Below are 22047 nucleotides of genomic sequence, written 5' to 3'. Positions count from 1 at the left end.
GCATCTCAACAGTAACACTTCGGAAACTTTCTCTTGTGAATTGTCTTTATCACCGTTGATTTTGTGCTGATCCTGGGACTCTGGGATGGCCAAGTCACAAACTGGCAGCCTGTGAGCCCAAGAAACGTCCAGACCAAGCCCTGGCTGGTATGGTTCAGTGGATTGAGCACTGGCCTACAAACCAGGAAACCTTCAGACTGTGGTCTGCCACTGACTTTCTCACACCCAGACCTAGAATTGTGCACAGTGGGCCATGTCACACACCGGGGGTTGGGGCGGGGGGGGCTCTTACCACTCCCCATCCTGGTCGGCCACATTCTCTTGACCCTCCATAGACCTTTGTCAACTGCTGGGTTTGGGGTCCCTGCTTTTTTCTATGGGATTGTGTTGCTCCCACTGTTGGAGGTTTTTCTCACTCACCCCTTCACTGTTGCGTGGACACGGCTGTGCATCCCCTGCCACATGTGTCTCGTCTTCACGCCTGCAGCATCACTGCCGCAGCTTCTAGGGCTGCCCCCCAGAGACAGCTTCTTGGTCCAAGGCAACGGGCGTTTTTATTTATTCTGTCATGTGTGGTCATGTGACTGCCACTAAGGACCCGTGAGAGCACACTGTCGCCCAGCCCTCCCGCACCCAGACACTTTCTGTTCAGTTTTTACTGGTCTGGTGGGCGTATCAGCACTGATTGTTTCACTTGAAACTTGCCCTTCTCTGGTTGCGGGAGGGTTTGAGCATCTTGTTCTCTGTTGGCCATTTGGTCATTCCTTTCTGTGAAATGTCTGTTCATATGTTTGGCCCATTTTTCTTTAGGATTGTTTGCCTTTTTCTTCACAGGCATTATTTTTGTTTAAGGCCATAGTGTGTTTTAAATTTTCTGTAAACTCATTGTCAACAGTTAAGCGAAGAGACGTCACATAAAAGTCTGGTTCCTGCTCTCCGGCATGTGCCAGATGCCCACGAGGTGCCCGTGAGGTGCCCATGTGGCAGGGATCTGCTGCCCTTCCTGGGGAGTGTTCACTCATGACCCTGACTCTCGGGCTGTGTCTCTGTTGCGGAACCTGCAGGTCCGGGTGCCCTGCATGCAGCCACTGGCCACTGGGTTTCTGCATTTCAGACCACTCAAGCCTCAAAAAGAGTACTAGAGGTCTGATAAACGCACCAATTAGTAATGACGTTGGTGAATTCCTAGTGAAATTCTTGGAATTCTGGTGCTCAGGTGTTTGTTAGGGGTTATTTAAAACAGCAACTGCCTGTTGTCTGGGACTCCACCTCTGAGGGTGGCGTTGCTTAGGAAGTGCTTAAATCAGGACATTTACCTGCTCTCATCAGCATATCCCCCAGCGTGCATGTTTGCTGTATGTGAGGGAAACCTGCAACTTGTACTGTTGCACTCACTGTTCCCCTTGATTATCTAAAGGAAAAGGTTTGGGTTTAGATACTTTCAATTCTGTTACTGACCTCATATAACATGAGTCATTTTTGTGGGAACTTAGGTAAGCTGTGGATCAAATCCTATCTCCAGATATAACTGCATAAAGCAAGCATGCTTGGTGTGGCACACCTTGTGACTGGGTGTCATTCCATCAGGACTGTTCTCCTCTGGTCCCTCTGTCACCTCAGAGATCCGAGTTAGAGCTTGCGGAGGGCTCCCCACGAGCACCAACTTGGAGTTCAGTTCATTACTTAGGGGCAAGTTGCCGTGTCCTGTTGTACCCGCTGGATGCTGTGTGGAGCCCAGGCCCCAGGCATGGCCAGGGTGTCTTCTGCCACATGGGTCCCATCTGTGGCCAGTGTCTGGGGCTCAGTTTCTTTCCTTCTGGAAGTAGGCCTTTCAAACTAGATGGCATGAGTTGTTTAGAAGCTAAATCATGTCGGTAATGAAATGCAAGCCAGCACAGCTGCTGTTGGGATTTGTCCTTTGTGCCTGGTGCTTTATGAGTTTCCAAGAGTCCATTTCCCCACCCCAGGCTCAGCAGAGGCTTCGCTGCCCCTGGAGAAGGAGGAGCAGGTCCGACTCCAGGCTCGGAAGCGGCTGGAGGAACAGCTGAAACAGTACAGGGTGAAGCGGCAGCAGGAACGAGTGAGTCCCACTCTCGGAAAAGCTAATGGAGAGCTTCTGTGTAGCAGGCGCGGTCAGTCAGATGCCATGCTAGGGTCTGTGGTTCACTTCTCTGTGCTGCTCTGGAAAGGCCATTTTTCTCATTGGTTCCCCCCTGCAGGGGTTTTCCGGCGGGGCCTTGGTTCCCACCCTGTCTGGTTCTTCTTCCCTCGAAACAAGGGCATTCCACCCTGGAACCTGCCATTCGGAGAGCAAAGAAAGCCAGCGCATGGGTGTCACTGCTTTCTGCGCTGGAGCAGCCAGCCAGTCCTCGCCTCCGAGCGGAGGTGGCTTGTTGTTTGCACATGTTGGCGATGCCTTGGAAAACTTTAGAGAGTCAACCAAAAATTATAATTTATAAAAATATAAAATTATTAAAATAGGGTTCAGAAGTTTGAAAAATACAAGTATTAAAAACCAATAGTTATCCTAATAAGGCCAATTATAATATTAGTGGGAAAAGGTCATGTTTATAAGAAAAGTGGTAACTATCAGCCCCGGCTGGCGTAGCTCAGTGGATTGAGCGCGGGCTGCGAACCAAAGTGTTGCAGGTTCGATTCCCAGCCAGGGTACATGCCTGGGTTGCAGGCTATAACCCCCAGCAACCGCACATTGATGTTTCTCTCTCTCTCTCTCTCCCCCCCCTTCCCACTCTAAAAATAAATAAATAAAATCTTTAAAAAATAAAAGAAAAGTGGTAACTATCTGAGCATCACATTAAAATGGCAGTAAAGGTGGCCAGAATTTGGAAGAACTCTCTCTAACTTCCTCTGCAAGCAGTTTTGAATAACTGGAGGGAAACTACTCATTATCTGCTAAGTAATTACAAATATAAGGTAGTTCTAATTCAGTAGAACGTCTTTTTATAACTTGAAGAAAAAATTTAAGTCTATCCAAAAGTATAAAAATGGGAGAACAGCCAGGAAAATATTGCAAAGGAGGTGTGATGAGGAAGGACTGGCTAATAGCTGTTTTTAATTGTAATCAAGTTGCAGTCATTGACAGTGTGCTTGGATGGTCCCTGGATGTGACGCGGGGACAGTGAGGCTGCAGAGCACAGTGTGCTGGGGCGGAGCTGGGCAGGGGCGGCACACACGCAGGGGTTGCTGTCATCTGTGCAGCCTCTTTGTGGGCAGCACAGCTTGAATGCTGTTGCTAAGTTCAAACGTGCTCCTGCTTTTATTTCCTTCTCAGTCCAGCCAGCCTGCAACTAAAATGAGACCTTTCAGCACACTTGATCCTGAACTCATGTTGAACCCAGAAACCTTACCAAGGGCCAGCACCGTGGCTATGACAAAGGAATATTCTTTCCTGCGCACCAGCGTGCCTCGGGGGCCGAAGGTAGGCAGCTTAGGGCTCCTGGCACATCCTAAGGAGAAAAAAAGCTCCAAATCAAGCAAAATTCGGTCCCTGGCTGATTATAGAACTGAAGAGTCAAATGCTGGGAGTTCGGGTGGAAATGTTCTGGCCACAGACTCCACCAGGGGCTCCCTGAAGCAGAGCCAAAGCAGCGTGACGTCAGTGGTGTCTGAGGTCAGCCTGTGTCCTGAGGCCGACGACCTGGAGAACTCCTCCCTGACTGGAGACAACACGTCTGAGGCCGATGGGAATGAGAGCGACAGCTCCTCCTGCAGTGGCATCTCCACCCGGGGCGTGCACCGCCTTCCTGTGAACCGTGCCGGCATGCGTGAAGCCTCCTATGTGGTCAACGGCCAGGAGATTGCTGCCAGTTCCCTGGGCCAGTTCCCATCCATCGCGGATGTCCTTCAGGCCGCGGCAGCTGAGCACCGAGACCAGGGACCAGAGGTCAATGGGGAGACACGGAGCCGGACAGACAGCATCTGCAGCAGGTGGGCACCACGCAGGACCCACTCGCCCGGGCAGGGGCTGCAACACCTAACTTCTCAGTCCTTCCCATTTCCTCGACATACACGTTGATCTTTAGAAATGGAACTAGAGCTATCTGGTCATCGTTTGCAATGCTAGGACATTCTCTCCTCCAGCGTTTCCTAGACCTGCCTGCAAAAGCCCACAGGAGCTCACCTTGGCTCACATCCCCACATGGGGATTGCAGCCAAGGGGGACTGAAGATGCCCGGCTGTGGTGGGGTTGTTTCCTGACAGCTCTCCATTGGAATCGTTTTCCTTACTTATTTTCAACTGCGGGAGAGCGGCAGGGATGTGTGAGGTTTGGAGAGTGTAAAAGTTATGATCACTCGTATTCTCACCACCTGACTACATGTACCTTTTCCTCCAGCGTATCCATGGAAAGTTCTGTGGCTGAAACTCAGGATGAGATGTTGCAGGTTCTTAAAGAAAAAATGAGACTTGAAGGGCAGCTGGAAGCCTTATCCCAGGAGGCCAGTCAGGTAAGGGGTGCAACATCTTACCTGTGTGCTTCCTGATCATTGGGTAGAGTCTCGCATGTCCTTACAAATACAGCAGCAGCAGCAGCCAGACCTTTGTGCCTACGTCCTGTTGGCCTGGTCTGTCCGCTCAGAGGCATGTGAGCTTCCCTTTGGCATTTCCCATGTCTCTGCCGTCTCTGCCTGGGTCAGCCTGCAGTATTTGCTCACCCTGATGTCAGATAACCAGCCATGCTTAAGAGTCAGATTGATTTGGCTGGACCTCACTTTTTTCTGGCATGATAAAATTGTCATCTTTCCCCTTGAATGCTTTTTGCTGTGGGTTCTTTTTCTGATACGAACTTTGCTTTATTTGCTTAGCATATTCCTAAAAATCAGTTTCTACTCAGGAGTTCCCTGCACACCTGATAGGCTGACTTCCAAATGGTGGAGCTCATGCCCTTTGCTCCTGTGGATGTGCCCTGCTCTCCCTGGGGCTCTCAAGGCTCTGCTCTCCTCTCTCCTGCTTTATCCCGTGGGCAGTGGTCTCTGAGGGCCTGCCACCCAGCCCAGGATGGTGCCTTAGGCTGCCCGAGGCCCCAGCTGGCCCTACAGGGTCCCTGTGTAGGAGCCTCTCCCTGACGATTTATTTCCTCAGAGCTGAACCTGGCTCTCTGTCTTTTGAGGATCCCTCAGGGCTCCTGGTACTGTGTGTGTGTGTGTGTGTGTGTGTGTGTGTGTGTTGGGGGGGTGCTTGTGAGCTTTTTGTTTCTGAACAAATATGCTATGTGAGAGCTGAGAGGTGAGCAGGTGCTGCACAGCCCTCTCAGGGTGCGCCTGTGCAGCACCACTCTGCGGAAACAGGCAGGTGCATGGTCCCCTGCCCCTGGCTGTCTGGATAGTGTACCTCCTCTGGGGGGGCCGTTGTGTCAGACAGCTGGATAATTTGGAAATCAATGCTTTCCTGGAAAGCCCACCTGTCTGCACCTTTCTTTGTCTCACTGGGTGGTGTGGCAGCCTCCTTAATGCACAAGGTAGAGGTGACTGGATCTCCTGACTGGGTTGCCTTTTGGCGATCTTTCTAGGCACTTAAAGAAAAGGCAGAGCTGCAGGCACAGCTGGCAGCCCTGAACACGCGGCTGCAGGCGCAGGAGGAGCACAGCCACAGCAGCCAGCAGAAGCAGGACGCGCTCACTTCGGAGGTGGACACTCTGAAGCAGTCATGCTGGGACCTGGAGCGGGCGATGAGCGACCTGCAGAACACACTGGAGGCCAAGAACGCCAGCCTGGCCTCCTCCCACCGAGACCTGCAGGTGGCCGAGCAGCAATACCAGCGCCTCCTGGCCAAGGTAGAGGAGATGCAGAGCAGCATGCTCAGCAAGGACAGCACAGGTGCGTGTGCGACCTGGTGTCTGCGGGTTGGGCTCAGCAGTGGGGTGCACCTCAGGTGCCTGCTTTGGACACTGACCTGTTGCCATATGAATGTGCTGGGGGGTTGTACTGCCTTCTGATTTGTACATGAGGGCCTCCTTTTCTGAATGCGGATTATTTCTGGTAAATTTCTGCATGTGCGTCAGGGTGGCCTGGGTCTCAGATGTGGGCTCTGACCCTGAGTCAGTTGTCGGAGCTGCCTGCTTGTTCCACAGAATGACAGGTCTTATTTAAAATATGTAAAAAAAAAACAATAGGTTGTGGATTAGTAAACCTTTATTGTGCCTACCTTAAGTTCAGCTGTGGGTCTGGCTGGGTCCCTGTGGGAATCCCCTGCAGAATGACATGGAATACTGGCGTCCAGGGAACCTGGGTTGAGGCCCCAGACTCAGCCAGTTGCCAAGAGGACTAGCTGTCAGCTCAGGACACCTCAGCGTCGGCCGGGCCTCAGCCCCTCCAGCACAGGCTGCAGAGATAGATGAGCCTCTTCTGGCCAAGCGGCTGTGGGGCTGCTGTCAGCACAGAGTCTTGGCCGTAAGGCGTGTGACGCTAGGTTTTAGGTCTGATGACATAAAAGAAAAAGTGATGGACTGCTGTCACAAAGGTTTTATCTTGAAACTAGAAAAAAATACAGCACAACTGAAAAACAAAACGGTAGACTGTTTTTAGTTTTTTGAGCATTCTGTGTACCCAGTCCCTTAAGAAAATTATAAAATCCAAAAAGTTCTGAACTCAAAAATGATTTTATAAATCTGGGTTGCAAGGCCTGACCCGACCAGAGCTCATCAGGCAGCGGATGGACCTGCACTCACAGGAGGCTCAGTGACATGTTTTTTGCATTTTTGTGCTTTTTCGGGTAGTTTGCTATTTAAAAAGAACCCGAAACACTGTTTTGTTCCTAAGTGCAAGGAGGCTGCGCTGTCTTGTAGAGTAAACGTGTATTAGTTGAGCCTCATTCTGTGAGTCTGGTGCTGATGAATCAACGCTGTAGGCGATGCTGGGTGTCATAAACAGACACATGTGACAAGGACCAAGTGATGAAGTATTGTGACAGGAACCTAACCCCATCCCCAGGAGACGTGGCTCAGCACTGCAACTTTAAACATCACTGCCGTGTGTTTTGGGAGTCTGCTGGGTCCCTGCTCTGTGGGGAGGCTGTCGTGATCTGGACCTCCAAGTGCAGCTGTGGGCTCCCACTGTGGGCTGGCCTGAGCACTGTGCTTTCTCGCTTCCAGTGCATGACCTACGACAGCAGATGACAGCCTTACAGAGCCAGTTGAGGCAAGTGCAGCTGGAGCGCACGACGCTCACAAGCAGGCTGAAGGCATCCCAGGCAGAAATCGCGTCTCTGCAGAGCGTCAGGCAGTGGTACCAGCAGCAGCTCGCATTGGCCCAGGAGGCCCGGGTCAGACTGCAGGGCGAGATGGCCCACATCCAGGTATGGCCCCAACAGGGCTGGACAGCTCACACTTCGTGTTCCGTGTGGAGCAACTGCTCTTCTGTAAATTAGAAAGACTTCTGCTTTTTGGATTTCTCTGGTGCGTTTTTTAAAATACCTGCTAACCAGTCACGTAGCCCATGCTCACCCTGTACATAAGCGTCTTCGTGACCTTCTGACACAGGGAGTGTCACAACCTCTGCTTCAGCACGTCTAACCCTAAAATACTCCTCTCTGGAACTGTGTCCCCAGTTCTGACTGCTAGGACGCGTCGTCCTCTGAGGGTGACTTCTGTCCTGGGAACCTAGTTCTCAACTCTGAGTCCGCCCGGTCTCTGCTCTCCTGTGACTTGTTTGTGACATGCACAGGGCGCAGGCATGCCTTCTCTTCCCAGCGAGAGCTTCTCCCTCTCAAGATGCTTGATCCCCAGGTTCTCCTCCCTTTCATTGTGTTAGGGAACTGCTGGCACACGTGGGAGCTGGCACAGGTGCACAGTCACGCTGGGGTTGCGCCCTCTGAGCCATGTCTTGCTCTGGAGGACTCAGAACAGCTGGCACGGGCTGAACTGCTCTTTGCTCTGGACCTCAGGGCTCTCGACTGAGCGGGTTGACCACGAAGGTGCCAGGTGGCACCTGTATCAGCCTCAGGCTTCTTTTTGAATTTAACTGTGGATTTTGTTCCCTTCCCCCTTTTTTGGTCCAGATAAAATAATTTACATTAATTAAAAGTTTATTTCCCAGGTAGAGAATGTGAAATACTAACTTGACCAAATTTTCCTTTTTTAAACATCTAAAGTCTACGTATGTACAAAGTAGAAACTCTCTAAATTTATGTCACACATTTAAGCTAAAGGACCACATGGACAAGCATTGGTTCTGCTTACAACATAACTTAAAAATACATTATTTTACAAGTTAATGTAATTTTGAAGCTATGGTACATTCATTTAAATGAAGCATAAAGTATTTAAATAAGCCAGATTTTTGTATCTGACAAAAGTCAGAAATGGAATTGGGAAGATAAAAACAGGAAGATTTCCGGGAGTGGCAGTTTGAGAAACGTAATTGCTGTTTTCAAATCCCTCTGGGAGCCAGGTTCAGCATTTCCCCCCTTTTCCTAGTCACTTAGACCTGTTCCCAGGACCGTCCAGCGGGGGGATAGTCAGGGTGGTCTTTACCGTGTCGTCGTCTCCAGACACAGTTCCCGCAAATGGTGTCCCTGTTGTTGTAGTGGCTTCCCCTGAGGCCCTGGGACTCGTGTCCTTCTAGGAGCCTTGTTACTGGAGCTGGGAGTGGTGTGCTCAAAGGTCCAGTTGCAGACCCTTGTGTCTGCTGACCCCTTCCCTGGCACTGGCATGTTCAAAGCTGGGTGCCTGCTTCTCCAGGAGACAGTAGTCAAAGGAGGCCTGGCTGATGGCCTGGGCCAGGCCCTGGGCTGGATCCCAGGAATGGACAGGGTCAACCTGGTGTGCCCAGGACAATCTGACATGGAGAGGGCAGGGCCTGAAATGTGTCTCGTCACAGCTGGTCAGTTCACCTATGGGGCAGATCTCCAGCCCTGGCTGCACCTGTCGTCTAGGTAAGGCCCCCTCACCTTTGGGGCTCAGGATGAACCTTCAGTGGGACCTTAGGTATAAATCTTGCCACAAACTGCACATTCTCAGAGGAGTAACCTCTAGCTCCTGGGCTGCCTGCCTGCCCCTCTTAGGCACACAGGGCCCATTGCCCCTAGTGTCAGGTTGTCCTGCAAGAGGGTGGGCAGATGCCCTGTGTGGTGGCTCCTCAGGAACTGGCCCCTCAGGGGCCACCAATGGGCAGGGTCTCACCCTGGCAGCCTAGGGCACAGGCTGGTCTGCACTTGTAATCTAGTGCTTGAAATCTAGCAACTCTCTGCCATGTGTTTCTTTGCAGGTTGGACAGATGACCCAGACAGGCCTCCTGGAGCACCTGAAACTGGAGAACGTGTCCCTGTCACAGCAGCTGACAGAGACCCAGCACAGGTCCATCAAGGAGAAGGAGCGCATAGCCCTGCAGCTCCAGGGCATCGAGGTGAGGGCCGGGCTATCCCACGGCCGCTGCCTGTCACTAGGGTTTTGTTTTGGGGTTTTTTTTTGTTTTGAATTGGGCTTTTTTTGACACTGGTCAAGGCTAAAGAAATATACAAATACGTACATACACATGAATAATATATACATATATTTGTATGTCTTTTATTTTTTACTTTTATTTTTTTAAGAAATATGTGTCATGTTCAGAAGTTGAGTAGTTTTGAATGTAGGGGAAAGAGAACTAATTTCTTTCTTTTTTTTTTTTTCAAATATGTTTATTCATCTTCAGAAAGGGGAAGGGAGGGAGAAAGAGAAGGAGAGAAACAGCAGTGTGTGGTTGCCTCTTGCACACCCCCCACTGTGGGGATCTTGTCTGCAACCCAAGCATGTACCCTGGCTGGGAATCAAACCAGCGACTCTTTGGATCACAGGCCGATGCTCAATCCACTGAGCCACACCAGTCAGGGCTGTATGTCTTTTAAAGTATTGAACAGCCTACAGTGGTTAGGTGTCGGGATTCAGTTCCTCACATTCTCTCATACTCGTCTCCTCTGGCCTGTGGGGGGTCTGGGTCCTGGCACACAGCCCAGTGGCGGGTGGTGCTGGGCAGAGAGTGAGCGGGAAGGAAGGCGTTCAGTGCAGTGCATGTCTGAGAGCCTCGCAGAGCCCAGTGGCAGCAAGTGTCTCCTTGCCCTCAGCCTTTGTTACTCTTCTGCCCAGCAGTATGTGCAGGGTCAGGGTCAGGGCGGTGGGACGCAGCAGCTTGGTCTGGGACCCAGTACCTGTCCTTTTTTCAAGCTGTGACACCTGGACGATTTCTTGACCTTTTAGAACCTTGTTCTCTTCTCTTTTTTTTAAAGTCTGTTTTTATTTTTACTTTTATTTATTTTTAGAGAGAGGAGGAGGAAAGGAGAGAGGGAGAGAAACTTTGATGTGTGAGAGACACACCAATCAGCTACCTCTCCCATGCCCCCTACTGGGGAACTGGCCTGCAGCCCAGGCATGTGCCTTGACTAGGAATCGAATCTATGACCTTTCATTTCACAGGCTGGCACTCAATCCACTGAGCCACACCAGCCAGGGCCTCGTTCCCTTTTTATAAAATGAGAGAAATAGTACCTATTTCTTAGGATTGTTGGGAGAAATCAGGCAGAGAAAAGGCCATGCAGCATCACAGGGGTGGGGCGTGGCAGTCTTGTCACTGGCCTTCCAGTCACCCCAAAGGCTGGTGTCCTGCCACTGGTGTGGCTCCTTTCTCCTCCTTCTCTGCACATGGCCTTTGTCCTCACAGGTGACCTGGATGAGGGGAGAGTCACATTGTGAAAAACGTGCTCTTCATGGGCTCTAGCCTCAAAGAACCGGAAAATTCTAAATTATAAACTGACGTTACTTTCCCTGTGAAACACACCTGGATATTGGGTCTCATGTACAGAGTCAGATGTAAGCGTTCCCATATTGTCCCACGACCCCAGTCTCTGGCTTTACCAAGTGGTATCAGGATCATCCTGTGACACAGGATGTTCCCTGTGTCACACCCCAGGGTGCCCATCTTCATGTGAGAGGCAGTGTGAGATATCATTTGTCACTTTATCCCAGGTCCTCAGACAGTTGTCTGCTTGCTTCTCCTCCCAGCCAGGCCCGAGGGTCAGCACTGGGGAGGACCGTGGACAGAGAGCAGGCAGAGAGCCTGTCAGTGGGCAGTGAGAGGTCACCAGCCTTTCACTCCAGTGGCCGTTGGCTCCTCCGTTCACAGGTCACGGGCAGACAGTGATGTGGATTGAGTACCCTAACCACTGGGAGGGTGTCCTTTCACTCTGCTGGGGCACTCAGGTTATCCTGTTTTTTAAAATGCACTCTCTTCCGGTTCTAGGCTGACATGTTGGACCAAGAAGCTGCCTTTGTGCAGATTCAGGAGGCGAAGACGATGGTGGAGGAGGACCTGCAGCGGAGGCTGGAGGAGTTTGAGGAGGAGAAGGAGCAGCTGCAGAATGTGGCGGCCTCGGCAGTAGCCCTGGAGCAGCAGCTGGAGCAGGCAAGGCCCTGCTGCAGCCCCATTGAGATGCCTGGACCACACACAGCTGCCTCATGTGGCTGTCCTTGCTGTGTGCATTGGTGCTGGTCCACCTATCACATTCATTTCAGTGTTCCACCACCAGACCTGGCTGCTATGGCAGACCTGGCCAAGTGCTTGCTTCTGCAAGTGTCCTTGTACACCCGACTTTACTTTTATGTACAAAATACTGCAAAATGTCCATGCAGGTTATCTTCAACCTGAACAGAGCAGCAGTAAAAATTCCAGAGTGGGTGGTCACACTGAATCTGGTCCCTTTTCTAGGTGAAGTTGACTCTCCACCAGCGAGACCAGCAGCTCGAGGCCTTGCAGCAGGAGCACCTGGACCTGCTGAAGCAGTTCACCTCGACCCAGGAGACACTGCAGAGCCGGGAGCAGACCCTTGGCGACCTGCAGGAGCGCTACAATGAGCTGCAGGCCCGGCTAGAAGAGCTAGAAAGTGAGGCCACCACCAGGGATGACACCATCAGCTTCCTGCAGAAGGAGAAGATTGTCTTGGAGGTGGCTTTGCAGGCGGCCAGGAGCAGTGGGGAGCAGCTTGACGGAGGAGCCAGACGCTTGGAGGAAGGTGCTGAGGAGACATCGGAAATTTTGGAGCAGTTGAGACAGGAATTAGCCGTCAAGTCCAGCCAGGTAGTGCCATTTACCATCATTTTGTACAAGTCACAGTCACACATGTGAGCATCGATGTTCAGGGTTTGGCTCTTTCTTTAAACCCCATTGTACAAAGGTGAAAGTACACCCAGGCTGAGGCCAGGGCTTCACTGGGGGAGGACCCATTCCCTTGGTGGTGGGCTTCCGGCCCTCTAGGTACTGGGCATGTACAGGCCAAGAGCCAGGAAACAATTATGTTTGGGCTTTGAAAGTAATCTACCAATAAACACAGTTTCTGTCCACGGAATGTGTAGAGCTCAGGCAGGGAAAGTGTGTGGAACTTCTGTCTTTTCCCTCCTGTGTGCCTGAGCAGTGAACCCACAGCACACAGCAGTGGGACAGACTGGTGTCAGCGGGCGAGGTGGGCAGGTGGCCTGAGTGTCTGGTTGTGTGGATGTCACCTCGCACCCACACCTGGGAGCTGTGATGCAAACAGCTAACACGGCTGGGCATAGACAAATGTTAAAAATATGGGCAAAACAAGAAAGCCGCAGGATGTGCAGAACTAGAGTGGGCGTCAGACAATAATTTTGTCTTCAGGTCCCACTACATAAGCAACAGGACAAGACAAAAAACCAATGGCATTTTCCTTTTGGGAAGTAAGATTGAGGGAGGCCCGTGTTTTCTCTGCGGACAATGACGGAGCTAAGTTACTTCCTAGGGCACGCGGAGGGAGATTTTCAAACCAGCAGGGACGGAGTTACAGCACGTGTGCAGATTCTTTGAGTAAATTGGAGTTTGATTTTACTGTCAGTAAGAGGGACATCAGCGGATAGTTGGAAAGCTCTGGAAGAGACCGTTGTTGGTATGAGGCATTATTGCTCATGCTTCCGTTTTGCCTGTGGTGCTATTAACCAGGTCACTGGTGGCTGCACCTTGGATTAAGGTTATTATTTTTAAAACAGTGGGTAGGAAGTGGGGTGGCATTCCTGTCCCACTGGGAAGTTGTCTTTCCTGCCCTGACTCGGGGACCAAAGTGCGCACATGTCCCTCGTAGGTGGAGCACCTTCAGGAAGAGACTGCCTCTCTGAAAAAGCAGACGCAGAAAATAAAAGAACAGTTTCTTCAACAAAAGGTAAAGTTGAGTTGTTGGTGTTCTTTACATGAAACAAGTGTGTGAAAACAGTCTTATAAGTGGTTTAATCACATCAGTAGGTCGCACTGATCAAGAGCAAGGTAGCGAGTGTCTAGACACCTTCAGTTTTTAAAGGCACTTCTTGACTCTAAGAGGTGCCCCTCCCCCTCCCATAGAAAGTCTCCAGAGTCAGGTGTGTCCACAGTGGGGCTGGTGTCCGGCCGCATCATGCCCTGTGGTCACAGCAGAGAAGGTGCGTCACCACTGCACAGGCTGAGTTTCTGTTTAACGCACGCTTGGAGAACAACACTGACCCAGCGTTGACATCAGTCTGGGCGCACCCAGGGTGTGTATCGGTTTGTGAAGCCCATCCGTGTGGGGGGCATGAGAGAGTGTTGCCAGCGCAGGGTCTGAGGAGGGTTGGCCCCTGAGGGCACGCCCCCAGTGGTGTGGGCGTCTCTGCCAGCTGGGAGCATGGCTTGGAGGGGGAACGGCCAGACTCCCGGGAGGTGGAGGCTGGAGGTGCCCGCACCTGGCGTAGCAGCTGTGTGCTTCGCCAGCTTGTCAGGGAGCAGAATCACGGGGGTGTCTCAGTTGACGGTGTCTTCAGTTTGGCAAAGTGTTATCTTTATTTAGCCCCAGACAAGCTATGAGTGTTTTTTAAAAGATTTTATTTATTTATTTTTAGAGAGAGGGGAAGGGAGGGAGAAAGAGAGGCACAGAAACATCAGTGTACAAGATATGCATCAATTGGTTGCCTCTTGCACACTCTCAGTTGGGAACCTGGCCCGCAACCCAGACATGTGTCCTGACTGGGAATCCAGCCGGTGGCCTCTTGGTTTGTGGTGTGACACCCAGCCCGCTGAGCCTCACCATTCAGGGCCCGTGAGCATTTCTGTGTAAGTTGCGTGTCCACTGGGGGCCCCACCCGCCCTGGCTGCAGCTCTGTCCTGGCAGGTGATGATGGAGGCCTACCGACGCGACGCTGCCTCCCGAGACCAGCTCACCAGCGAGCTCAAGGCCACAAAGAAGAGGCTGGACGTGGAGGTGAAGGAGCTGCGGCGAGAGCTGATCCAGGTGCAAGGGGACAAGAAGTCCGTGGAGGCGGAGCGGGCGCGCTTACAAAAGGAGGTGTCCCAGGTCCAGCAGCAGATGGCAGCTCTCGAAGGACAACTGGACTCAGTGCAGCGGGAGCGCGATGAGATGGAGACGCATCTACAGGTCTGCGGATGCGCTGACTGAGAAGACTTGGCTGTTCAGGCTCTCGTGGGGCTGGGCAGGGGGGCATACAGCAGTGAGGGCGACAGGTACCTGCCGGCAGGTGACATGGATTTGAGTGCAGGAAGAGAGTCGGCACTGTGGGGAGACCCAAGGGCGACCTGGGTTTGAGGGACAGCAGGGAGCACCAGGCTGTAGCAGGTGCTGCAGCCTCTGGGAGTGGGAGCTGGTGAGCGGTGTGGAGGGCCAGCAGGGTGGAGGTGCACCTGTGCAGGTCTTGTGGCCAAGGGTAGGCCAGGGTGCGAGCAGGAGCTGGTGTAGGTGGCTGTGCTGCGGGGGCTGAGGGTGCCTGAGAGGGCAGGGAGAGCGAGACCTCAGTCCAGGGCCCTGTTGGGACTGAGGGGTGTTCCTGAAATGACACATGCGCATACACGTCAAACCAAGGCTGTTTGGTGTGTGAGGTCTTTGAAGTCTCAGGAGAGGGCCAGGCAGGGTGCAGGTTGGGCAGACTGACTGGGGGCCGCAAGCTAAGAGTTTCGGGAAGAGACAGCATTAGAGCTGTGAGTGTGCAGGTGGAGCTACTGGAGCGGGGGCCTCGGTGTGAGTCATGTCACAGACGTGCTCAGGGCAGCAAGAGGGGCTAGGGGTAGGCTGAGCCTCCCAAATTGGTTCACATTCGCTCCCATGGGTGCTGGGGAGCCCAGGGGGAGGGGGCCCCTTCCCAGTGTTCCCTCCATCGCCATGACACAGACAGCAGGGGCACCTGACCTCTCTGACACGGTCCCTCATAAAAGGGCAAAGCTCTCTCTCGGGACCTTCAAAGCCCACGTGCTGGAGGCGGCCCTGAAACGGGACCGCGTGCCTGGGGTTCGTCCAGAATCAGGCTGCCGAGGCACATGGGGCTTTGCTCTCACTGGTTCCTCCTCCCTCCTTTGAAGTCTCTGCAGTTTGAAAAGCAGCAGGTGGCTGTGCTGACGGAGGCAAATGAAGCGCTCAAGTCACAAATTGAGGAGCTGCACCAGGGAGCCGCCAGGTGAGTCGGGGCCTCGCCCTTTCTGTTTGTATTTCCATTGGGGTTGTGTGTCTTGCTCTTGGTGGATGCCAGCCCCACCCCGGCCCTGCCCCAACACATCCCACACATGCACACCGGCGCTGCTATCAGCCGTGATTTACTCATGACCCTGTGGTCAGGTTCATTGTTTGGTTGGTTAGGAGCCTGTGAACAGCTCCAGGAGGGGCCGGGTGGGTCTGAGCACAGTGCTGGGCACTGGGGGGCTGCCAACACCGGCCACATCCACGGGTCTTGGATCTGGGGGTGCAGGATCAGGAGAGGTGGAGCTGGGGGCAGGTATGGGGGACTTAAGATAGCCTGTTGTCTCCTCTGACATGCCCCAGGGCCATCACCGAGCAGAAGCAGAGGGTGATGCGTCTGGGCTCGGACCTGAGCAGTGCTCAGAAGGAGATGAAGAGCAAGCACAAGGCCTACGAGAGCGCTGTGAGCATCCTCAGCCGCCGCCTGCAGGAGGCCCTCACGGCCAAGGAGGCAGCTGAGGCCGAGCTCGGCCAGCTGAGAGCCCAGGAGGCCGGCGGCCCCAGTGGCCGCACACTGCATGTGGGTACTGCGTCTGCTTCAGCCCGTCGTGGGCGCCCAGGGTAGGGGTGTGAGGGGATGTGAGCATTTCCCCTGAAACCCTCACAGACCCCTCTGAGGGGGCGGAGTGAGTGTGTGGGCAGCAGCTCTCTAAAATTCAACACCATGTCGATGTGGCCAGGGGTGGGAGCTGCATGCAGGTCCTCTCCCTTAGCCCCTGTGGGCCTGTGGGGTCTGCTCGGACACTGGACACTCAGTCGTCAGGCACGGCCCACCGTGTGCTCGCCACACTGGCTCCTTCTTGCCCCTTCAGTGTCTGGGGAGCATTTGTGTGAGCAGTGTGAGTGGGGGCTGGTGAGGGTTCCAGCGCCTGTGGGACAATCAAGAAAATCTTTCGGAGGAGGTAGTACTTGAGTAACCAAGGTGTTAGGGCGGACAGCTTGGTGTCTCAGCAGAGGATGGGCCTGTGTGATGTGAAGGGGTCGGTGTGTGTTGAGCAGACTGAGGTCAGGTAGGGTGAGACCTGCGACTCTCTTGTGGAGGGATGGTGGTTCCAGGGGAGGCTGTGACAGGGAGAGAACGGGAAAACGGGACGCTCAGGTCCATGCTAGCATGCGCCCACATCCAGGTGCAGGTGGTGGCAGGCGGCTCTGCTGATGGGGGGCCTTATCCTGGAGGAACTGGGGAAGGAGGTCCGTGCTGTGAGCCCAAAGCCTTTGGCGTGTAGATTATTTTCAAGGTCATGGTTGGCTGGCATCCCTGAGCGGAATGGAGGACGGTGGCAGGCGGGAGCTCCCACTGGGGAGTGGGTGGGCAGGGCTGAATGTATGACATGAAGCCTCTCAGACTTGCCGGGGACCCCTGCCAGCTTTGGGCCTGACCGTTTTTCACTTTTGCTACTCAGAGTAAGTCTGCCTGAGTAAGTTAGTTCACACTCTATGTATTACTCTCCAATTTAAGGTATCTCACTTCCATTTAGTCATTGCATTCTCACGTGAAGTTTGTTTCTACAATCACCTACACTTATCATCGGGGAAAATTTATTCAATTACAATTTCCCTTCCACTGTAAAACATGTCTGGTTTTTTCATTTCTTGGCTTATGTGGTAGGTGGGAAGGCACAAAGCCTGTAGACTCCACCCTCCGCTTGCTGTAGGAGCTCAGCCTGAAAGCCACACGCAGAAAGTGGGTTCTGGGCAGGTCATTCACCTTCCTGAGTCTGAGTAGACAGTCAGACCCCTCATTAGGAGGCTCAGTGGAGAGACAAGCATGAACAGCACCTACACCACAGCGGCAGTAAGAGTGTGTATGCACGTGTATGTGTGCCCGTGTGTGTGTACAGTGGTTAGTTACGTCCTGCTGTCAGTGTGGTCAGCAGCCTCTCGGGTCAGGTGACGCAGGGCTACATAGGAGGGAGGTCAGCACGTTCCACGGCCATACTGAAGCCCACGACTCTGTCCACCTTCCTGTCCTGCTGTTAGGAGAGAATCCAGACCCTGGAGTTGGAGCTGCAGACTGTGGGCCACAGCAAGGTGATGCTGGAAAAGGAGCTGCAGGAGGTCATCGCGCTGACTAGCCAGGAGCTGGAGGAGTACAGGGAGAAGGTGCTGGAGCTGGAGGACGAGGTAAGTGAGCTCGTGGTCACGCGGCAGAGTATATGGGCCACACTGCTCCACTGCGGCCCTGGTGCAGAGATGAAGGACCCTGGAGCATCAGCCTGGCTGGCCTGTGTGCCGAACCTGACTGCTCTGCACTCCACACCCGTCCGACCATGTTTCTGGATCTTTGACTGCCCAAGTGTAGACTCCCCCAACCCCATGCACGGTAACAATAGCAGCTAGCAGGACATGTCCGCTGCCACCCATGTGGGGGGCGTCAGAGGCCTCGTGGCAGCCATGCTCCTGCTTGTGATGCTCTCGTTGCAAATTCCAGAGGGCGCAGCTCAGGTGGGCTGGACGTTTAAAGATCGAATGGGACTGTCAGTCAGGCCCTGGGTACCTGTCACTGTGTTTTATGTTGGCTGTTCTGTTCCCAGTGGGTCACAGCTCCCCTGACCAGAACGCATGACTCTATAACATGACTGGGACTTGTTTCAGCTTCAGGAATCCAGGGGCTTTAGGAGGAAGATAAAGCACCTTGAGGAGTCAAAAAAGAAGTTAGCTCTGGAGTTGGAGCACGAGCGAGGGAAGCTCACGGGCCTCGGCCAGTCCAACGCGGCTTTGCGGGAGCACAACAGCGTGTTGGAGACAGCGCTGGCCAAGAGGGAGGCCGACCTTGTGGAGCTGAACCTCCAGGTATCAGGCTTAGTCGTTGCTGCTCCTGCAGGGGGAGTGTGACACCCTCCTCACATGTGCACATAGGCCCCGAACTGTCCCGTCACTGAGTCCTGGGAGGGCTTGGGGTGGGCAACTCCTGCTGGGCCAGGGTGGACCCTCACTATGTCAAGGCAGTTGCTTGTCTGTAAGGGACCAGCAGGGGTCTTGCTCCAGACCCTGTTCTCGGTTCAGGGCTCCAAAGCTTCTGGAGTTCGGGGGAGCTGGGTATTTCAGGGGTGTCCTCCTGTGGCCATCAACAGCCTTGGATTTTCCAGCCATCAGAGAACTCACTGGTTTCTGTTTGGCCCTGGTCTCCCATGTGGCACCGATTACGGTGGCCTATGCTCTGTCCTGGGCTCTATAGGCTGTGGCATGGAGGTCCTTCCTGACTGGTCCCCTTGGTGCCGCGCTGCAGGTGCAGGCCATCATGCAGTGCAAACAGGAGGAGGACCGCCAGATGAGGCACTTGGTGCAGACCTTACAAGCCGCCCTGGAGAGAGAAAAGCTGGAAGTGCACAGCCTCAGGGAACAGGTGTGTGGCCACCCTCCGACACATCCACCGTGCAGCCACGTGCAGCCTTTACAGGGCGCGTTTTCAGTGTCTAAAACTGAGCATGGGCCCCTTGACACAGCCATTCCCTCCAGGAACTTAACGTACCAGTGCCTTTTCTGACGTGTCCCAAGCACAGAGGTGGCATCAGGGCTGGGTGACAGTGGGGTCAGGAGAGCCCTGGTGCCCATTAGGACAAGTGAGGGCAGAGGGGATACTGCTTTTGCCTTGAACTCTGCTGAGGCCAGTGTCCTTCCAGGTGGCTGCGGCCAAAGCGGAAGCAGGGCACAACCGCCGCCACTTCAAGGCCGCCACCTTGGAGCTGAGCGAGGTGAAGAAGGAGCTGCAGGCCAAGGAGCTCCTGGTGCAGACACTGCAGGCAGAGGCCGACTGTCTCCAGTAAGTGTCCACGGGCAGAGGGCCAACTGCCACAGGGTCCCCACCGGGGCTCTGCCCCAAGTCCACCTAGTACATTGCACTCTCTGAGGTCACCGTGTGAGCAGGCCTGGGAAGGAGAAGATGTCTAGTCTGTCTCAAGAAGTCTATGCTTAACCCCCATGTTATAGTCGCCATGCTGCCGTACCCTCTGAGGACTATGCCCACCTCTGAGGCTCACTGTCAGCTCCGACAAGGGCAGCCTTGAGTTGTATGTGTTCAGGTCCCTGTGAAACTCTCCCCACTACCATAACCCCAGGGGGCTTGTGAGGCTCAGTCGAGACAGTTCATCAACCACCCCTAGAGGGTCCCTGCCCAGAGTGAGCAGCACACGAGCCCCCACCCCTCAGGACTGGTCACACAGAGCTGACACATTTGGGCTGAGGGGTCAGGTGGGCTGCACGCTGTCATTGCATCTGCCGTGTTCTCTGTGCCAGGCGTCAGGAGGGCACACGTGCCCAGGAAGTCGCACAGTTCCAGGCAGAGCTGGCAGAGGCGCGGACGCAGTTGCAGCTGCTGCAGAAGCAGCTGGATGAGCAGCTGAGCAGACAGCCCGCAGGAAACCAGGAGGTAGGCAGGGCAGCTCTGCTTTTGGTGACAGGACCTGTATGGCTGGACTCTGCTGCTTCCCTGCCTGCAGGCTCAGGACAGTCATGTGTCTCTAAGTGTGATGTTAAATAAGACACAGACATGGAGTACTTCTTGTGCAAGAAAGCCACTGTGAAATTCTTTTGCTCATGTGATTTTTCCCCCTCCTGTAGATGGAAAACCTCAAGTGGGAGGTGGATCAGAAGGAGAGAGAAATCCAGGCCCTGAAGCAGCAGCTGGACCTGACTGAGCAGCAGAGCAGGCGGGAGCTGGATGGGGCTGAGCAGTCTCTGCAGGTACTGGGAGCACAGCCGGGGGTCATCGGGCAGATTTCGCCTCAGACAGCCAGGACATGGGCAGTCACTGCTCCCACCACATCAGCGATGACTGTGAGACCACATTACCCCATTTCATGGACATGTCCGGGTCATGCAGCGGGTGAAGGCCAAGGACACCAGACCTTGGTACCACACCTGGGCTTTGCTGCGAAATGCAGCAATGAGTGACACAGCACATGTGACACATCGACACGATGGTGCCTGGGGTGGTCCTGACTGCAGAGGGTTTGGGAGCATGACTTGCCTGTAGCAGCTCTACTGGCCACCAGGACCGACTTTCACTCTTTCTCAGGAGCTGGGCATGGGATGCGCGCTGGGGACTTTGGCTCGTTGTGGGTGTGGTCAGGGCAGCAGTGAGGGGTGAGGGCATGCGGGATGTAAATGGAGCTGCCAGCATCACAGGCTGGCCTGCCGGGAGGACCTGAAGCCAGGCAGGGGCACCTACGACAGTCAGCACCTTGCTGTGTCTCCTTAGACTCATGACACGCAGACACCTTGGCAGCATTTCAGATCTTTCAACTGTGAAAACTCTGTGACTTGACTTCCCTTAGAACATCAAGTCTGAGCTGGAGATAGTGCAGGAGGACCTGTCCAAGACCCAGAAAGACAAGTTTGTGCTTCAGGCCAAAGTGTCGGAGCTGAAGAACAACATGAAAACTCTGCTGCAGCAGAACCAGCAGCTTAAGTTGGACCTGCGACGCGGCGCAGCCAAGACGGTGAGCGGGCTCTGGCGGCAGGAATGGGAACTGCAGGCCTTTGCGGGGAGGTGGCCGGGGGCTGGGGGTGGGGTGGTGGATCTCAGACATAAAACTGTATTTGACTCCACATTCAGCAGCCCCTGTGTGAAATGTGGAGAATTCTGCTTGGACAATAGTCCTAGTATTTATTTTGGTGACTTCCAGCAAAATGTTTGCTTCTATTTATGAGTTCAGTTATCATGTTGTTGACTGGGCATTATAAACCAAGTGAGGTCATGGTTTGCTGTGTTAAAATCCCTCGTCCCTTGGTGCACCCAGCTGAGACCAGCTTGGGCCCTGAAACCCCAGGACCCCGAGGCTGTGGTCACAGGTCCCTCTCGGATTGTCTGCGTGCCTAGCATTTGTTTCTTCTCAGAGACGTACTCACGTGAGCATGCATTCATGGTTTCCTGGTCAGAGAAGTGGCACAGATTCAGGGTTTCAGTAGCATCAGCATATATCTGTGCAAAGTCTTAATTTGAAGTGTTAGAAAGGGGAGTCATCTGAGTTGGAAAATTGACTTAATTTCTTAGGGAAACTCAGAGTCAGGGCTGTGATCTCTCGTGGAGAGTCCTGTGTGGGAGCTCACATTTAGGGCTTGGCTTTGTCCTGAGGATCCAGGACTGTGTGTGTCTGTTGTGTGCAGCAGGGAGGTGTTCTCTTCGGCCAGCGTTTCTTGAGCCCCTGTGGCTGCCAGCTCAGTGGGTGCAGACCACTTCACATACCTTCCCAGGGCCGTGTGGAGCGGAGACAACGGGGTGGGCAGCAGACACCTAATTATATGCTTTTATGAACAGAGGAAGGAACGGAGAGGCGAGGCCAGCCCTTCCAGCCCTGTGACGCCAGTGAAGGTCCCTGACTGCCCGGTCCCAGCCTCGCTGCTGGAGGAACTGCTGAGGCCCCCTCCCGCCGTGAGCAAGGAGCCCCTGAGGAACCTCAACAGCTGCCTCCAGCAACTGAAGTACGAGGGGCTCTGTCTCATGTTGCTTAGCTTCTGAGTCACATGTTGAGCTTGGCCGAGTCCCTGTTGCAGCACTGAATACCCAGCTGGGGCTGAGCAGGTCTCTGTTAAGTGTGGTCACATTGTAAGGTGATAGTTGCCTGCAGCTAAATAACC

General features: G+C 53.7%; 1 protein-coding gene across 8 annotated transcripts in view; it reads left to right on the top strand.

The window, feature by feature from the left end:
- GOLGA3 (golgin A3) overlaps window positions 1-22047 on the top strand; it is a 32968-nt gene that overhangs the window by 8692 nt on the left and 2229 nt on the right. For 6 of the 8 annotated variants that reach the window (XM_045841539.1, XM_045841532.1, XM_045841547.1 and 3 more), the window contains 20 exons: window positions 1968-2080; window positions 3293-3948; window positions 4355-4466; window positions 5528-5834; window positions 7109-7311; window positions 9222-9359; window positions 11229-11390; window positions 11694-12062; window positions 13081-13158; window positions 14116-14379; window positions 15315-15409; window positions 15772-15988; window positions 17449-17592; window positions 18064-18261; window positions 18698-18814; window positions 19092-19231; window positions 19705-19837; window positions 20029-20151; window positions 20745-20909; window positions 21728-21891. In XM_045841539.1, coding sequence (XP_045697495.1) covers window positions 1968-2080; window positions 3293-3948; window positions 4355-4466; window positions 5528-5834; window positions 7109-7311; window positions 9222-9359; window positions 11229-11390; window positions 11694-12062; window positions 13081-13158; window positions 14116-14379; window positions 15315-15409; window positions 15772-15988; window positions 17449-17592; window positions 18064-18261; window positions 18698-18814; window positions 19092-19231; window positions 19705-19837; window positions 20029-20151; window positions 20745-20909; window positions 21728-21891 — 3898 coding nt within the window. The remainder of the gene's footprint in view (window positions 1-1967; window positions 2081-3292; window positions 3949-4354; window positions 4467-5527; window positions 5835-7108; window positions 7312-9221; window positions 9360-11228; window positions 11391-11693; window positions 12063-13080; window positions 13159-14115; window positions 14380-15314; window positions 15410-15771; window positions 15989-17448; window positions 17593-18063; window positions 18262-18697; window positions 18815-19091; window positions 19232-19704; window positions 19838-20028; window positions 20152-20744; window positions 20910-21727; window positions 21892-22047) is intronic. The other 2 variants (XM_045841580.1, XM_045841588.1) reach the window with 1 other exon arrangement.

Source organism: Phyllostomus hastatus, unplaced genomic scaffold (assembly GCF_019186645.2).
Source record: "Phyllostomus hastatus isolate PE091 unplaced genomic scaffold, TTU_PhHast_1.1 phas_contig_1162, whole genome shotgun sequence".
NCBI classification, from domain to species: domain Eukaryota; kingdom Metazoa; phylum Chordata; class Mammalia; order Chiroptera; family Phyllostomidae; genus Phyllostomus; species Phyllostomus hastatus.
The sequence above is the reverse complement of the archived record's forward strand: the minus strand, read 5'-3'. Positions and strand labels throughout refer to the sequence as shown.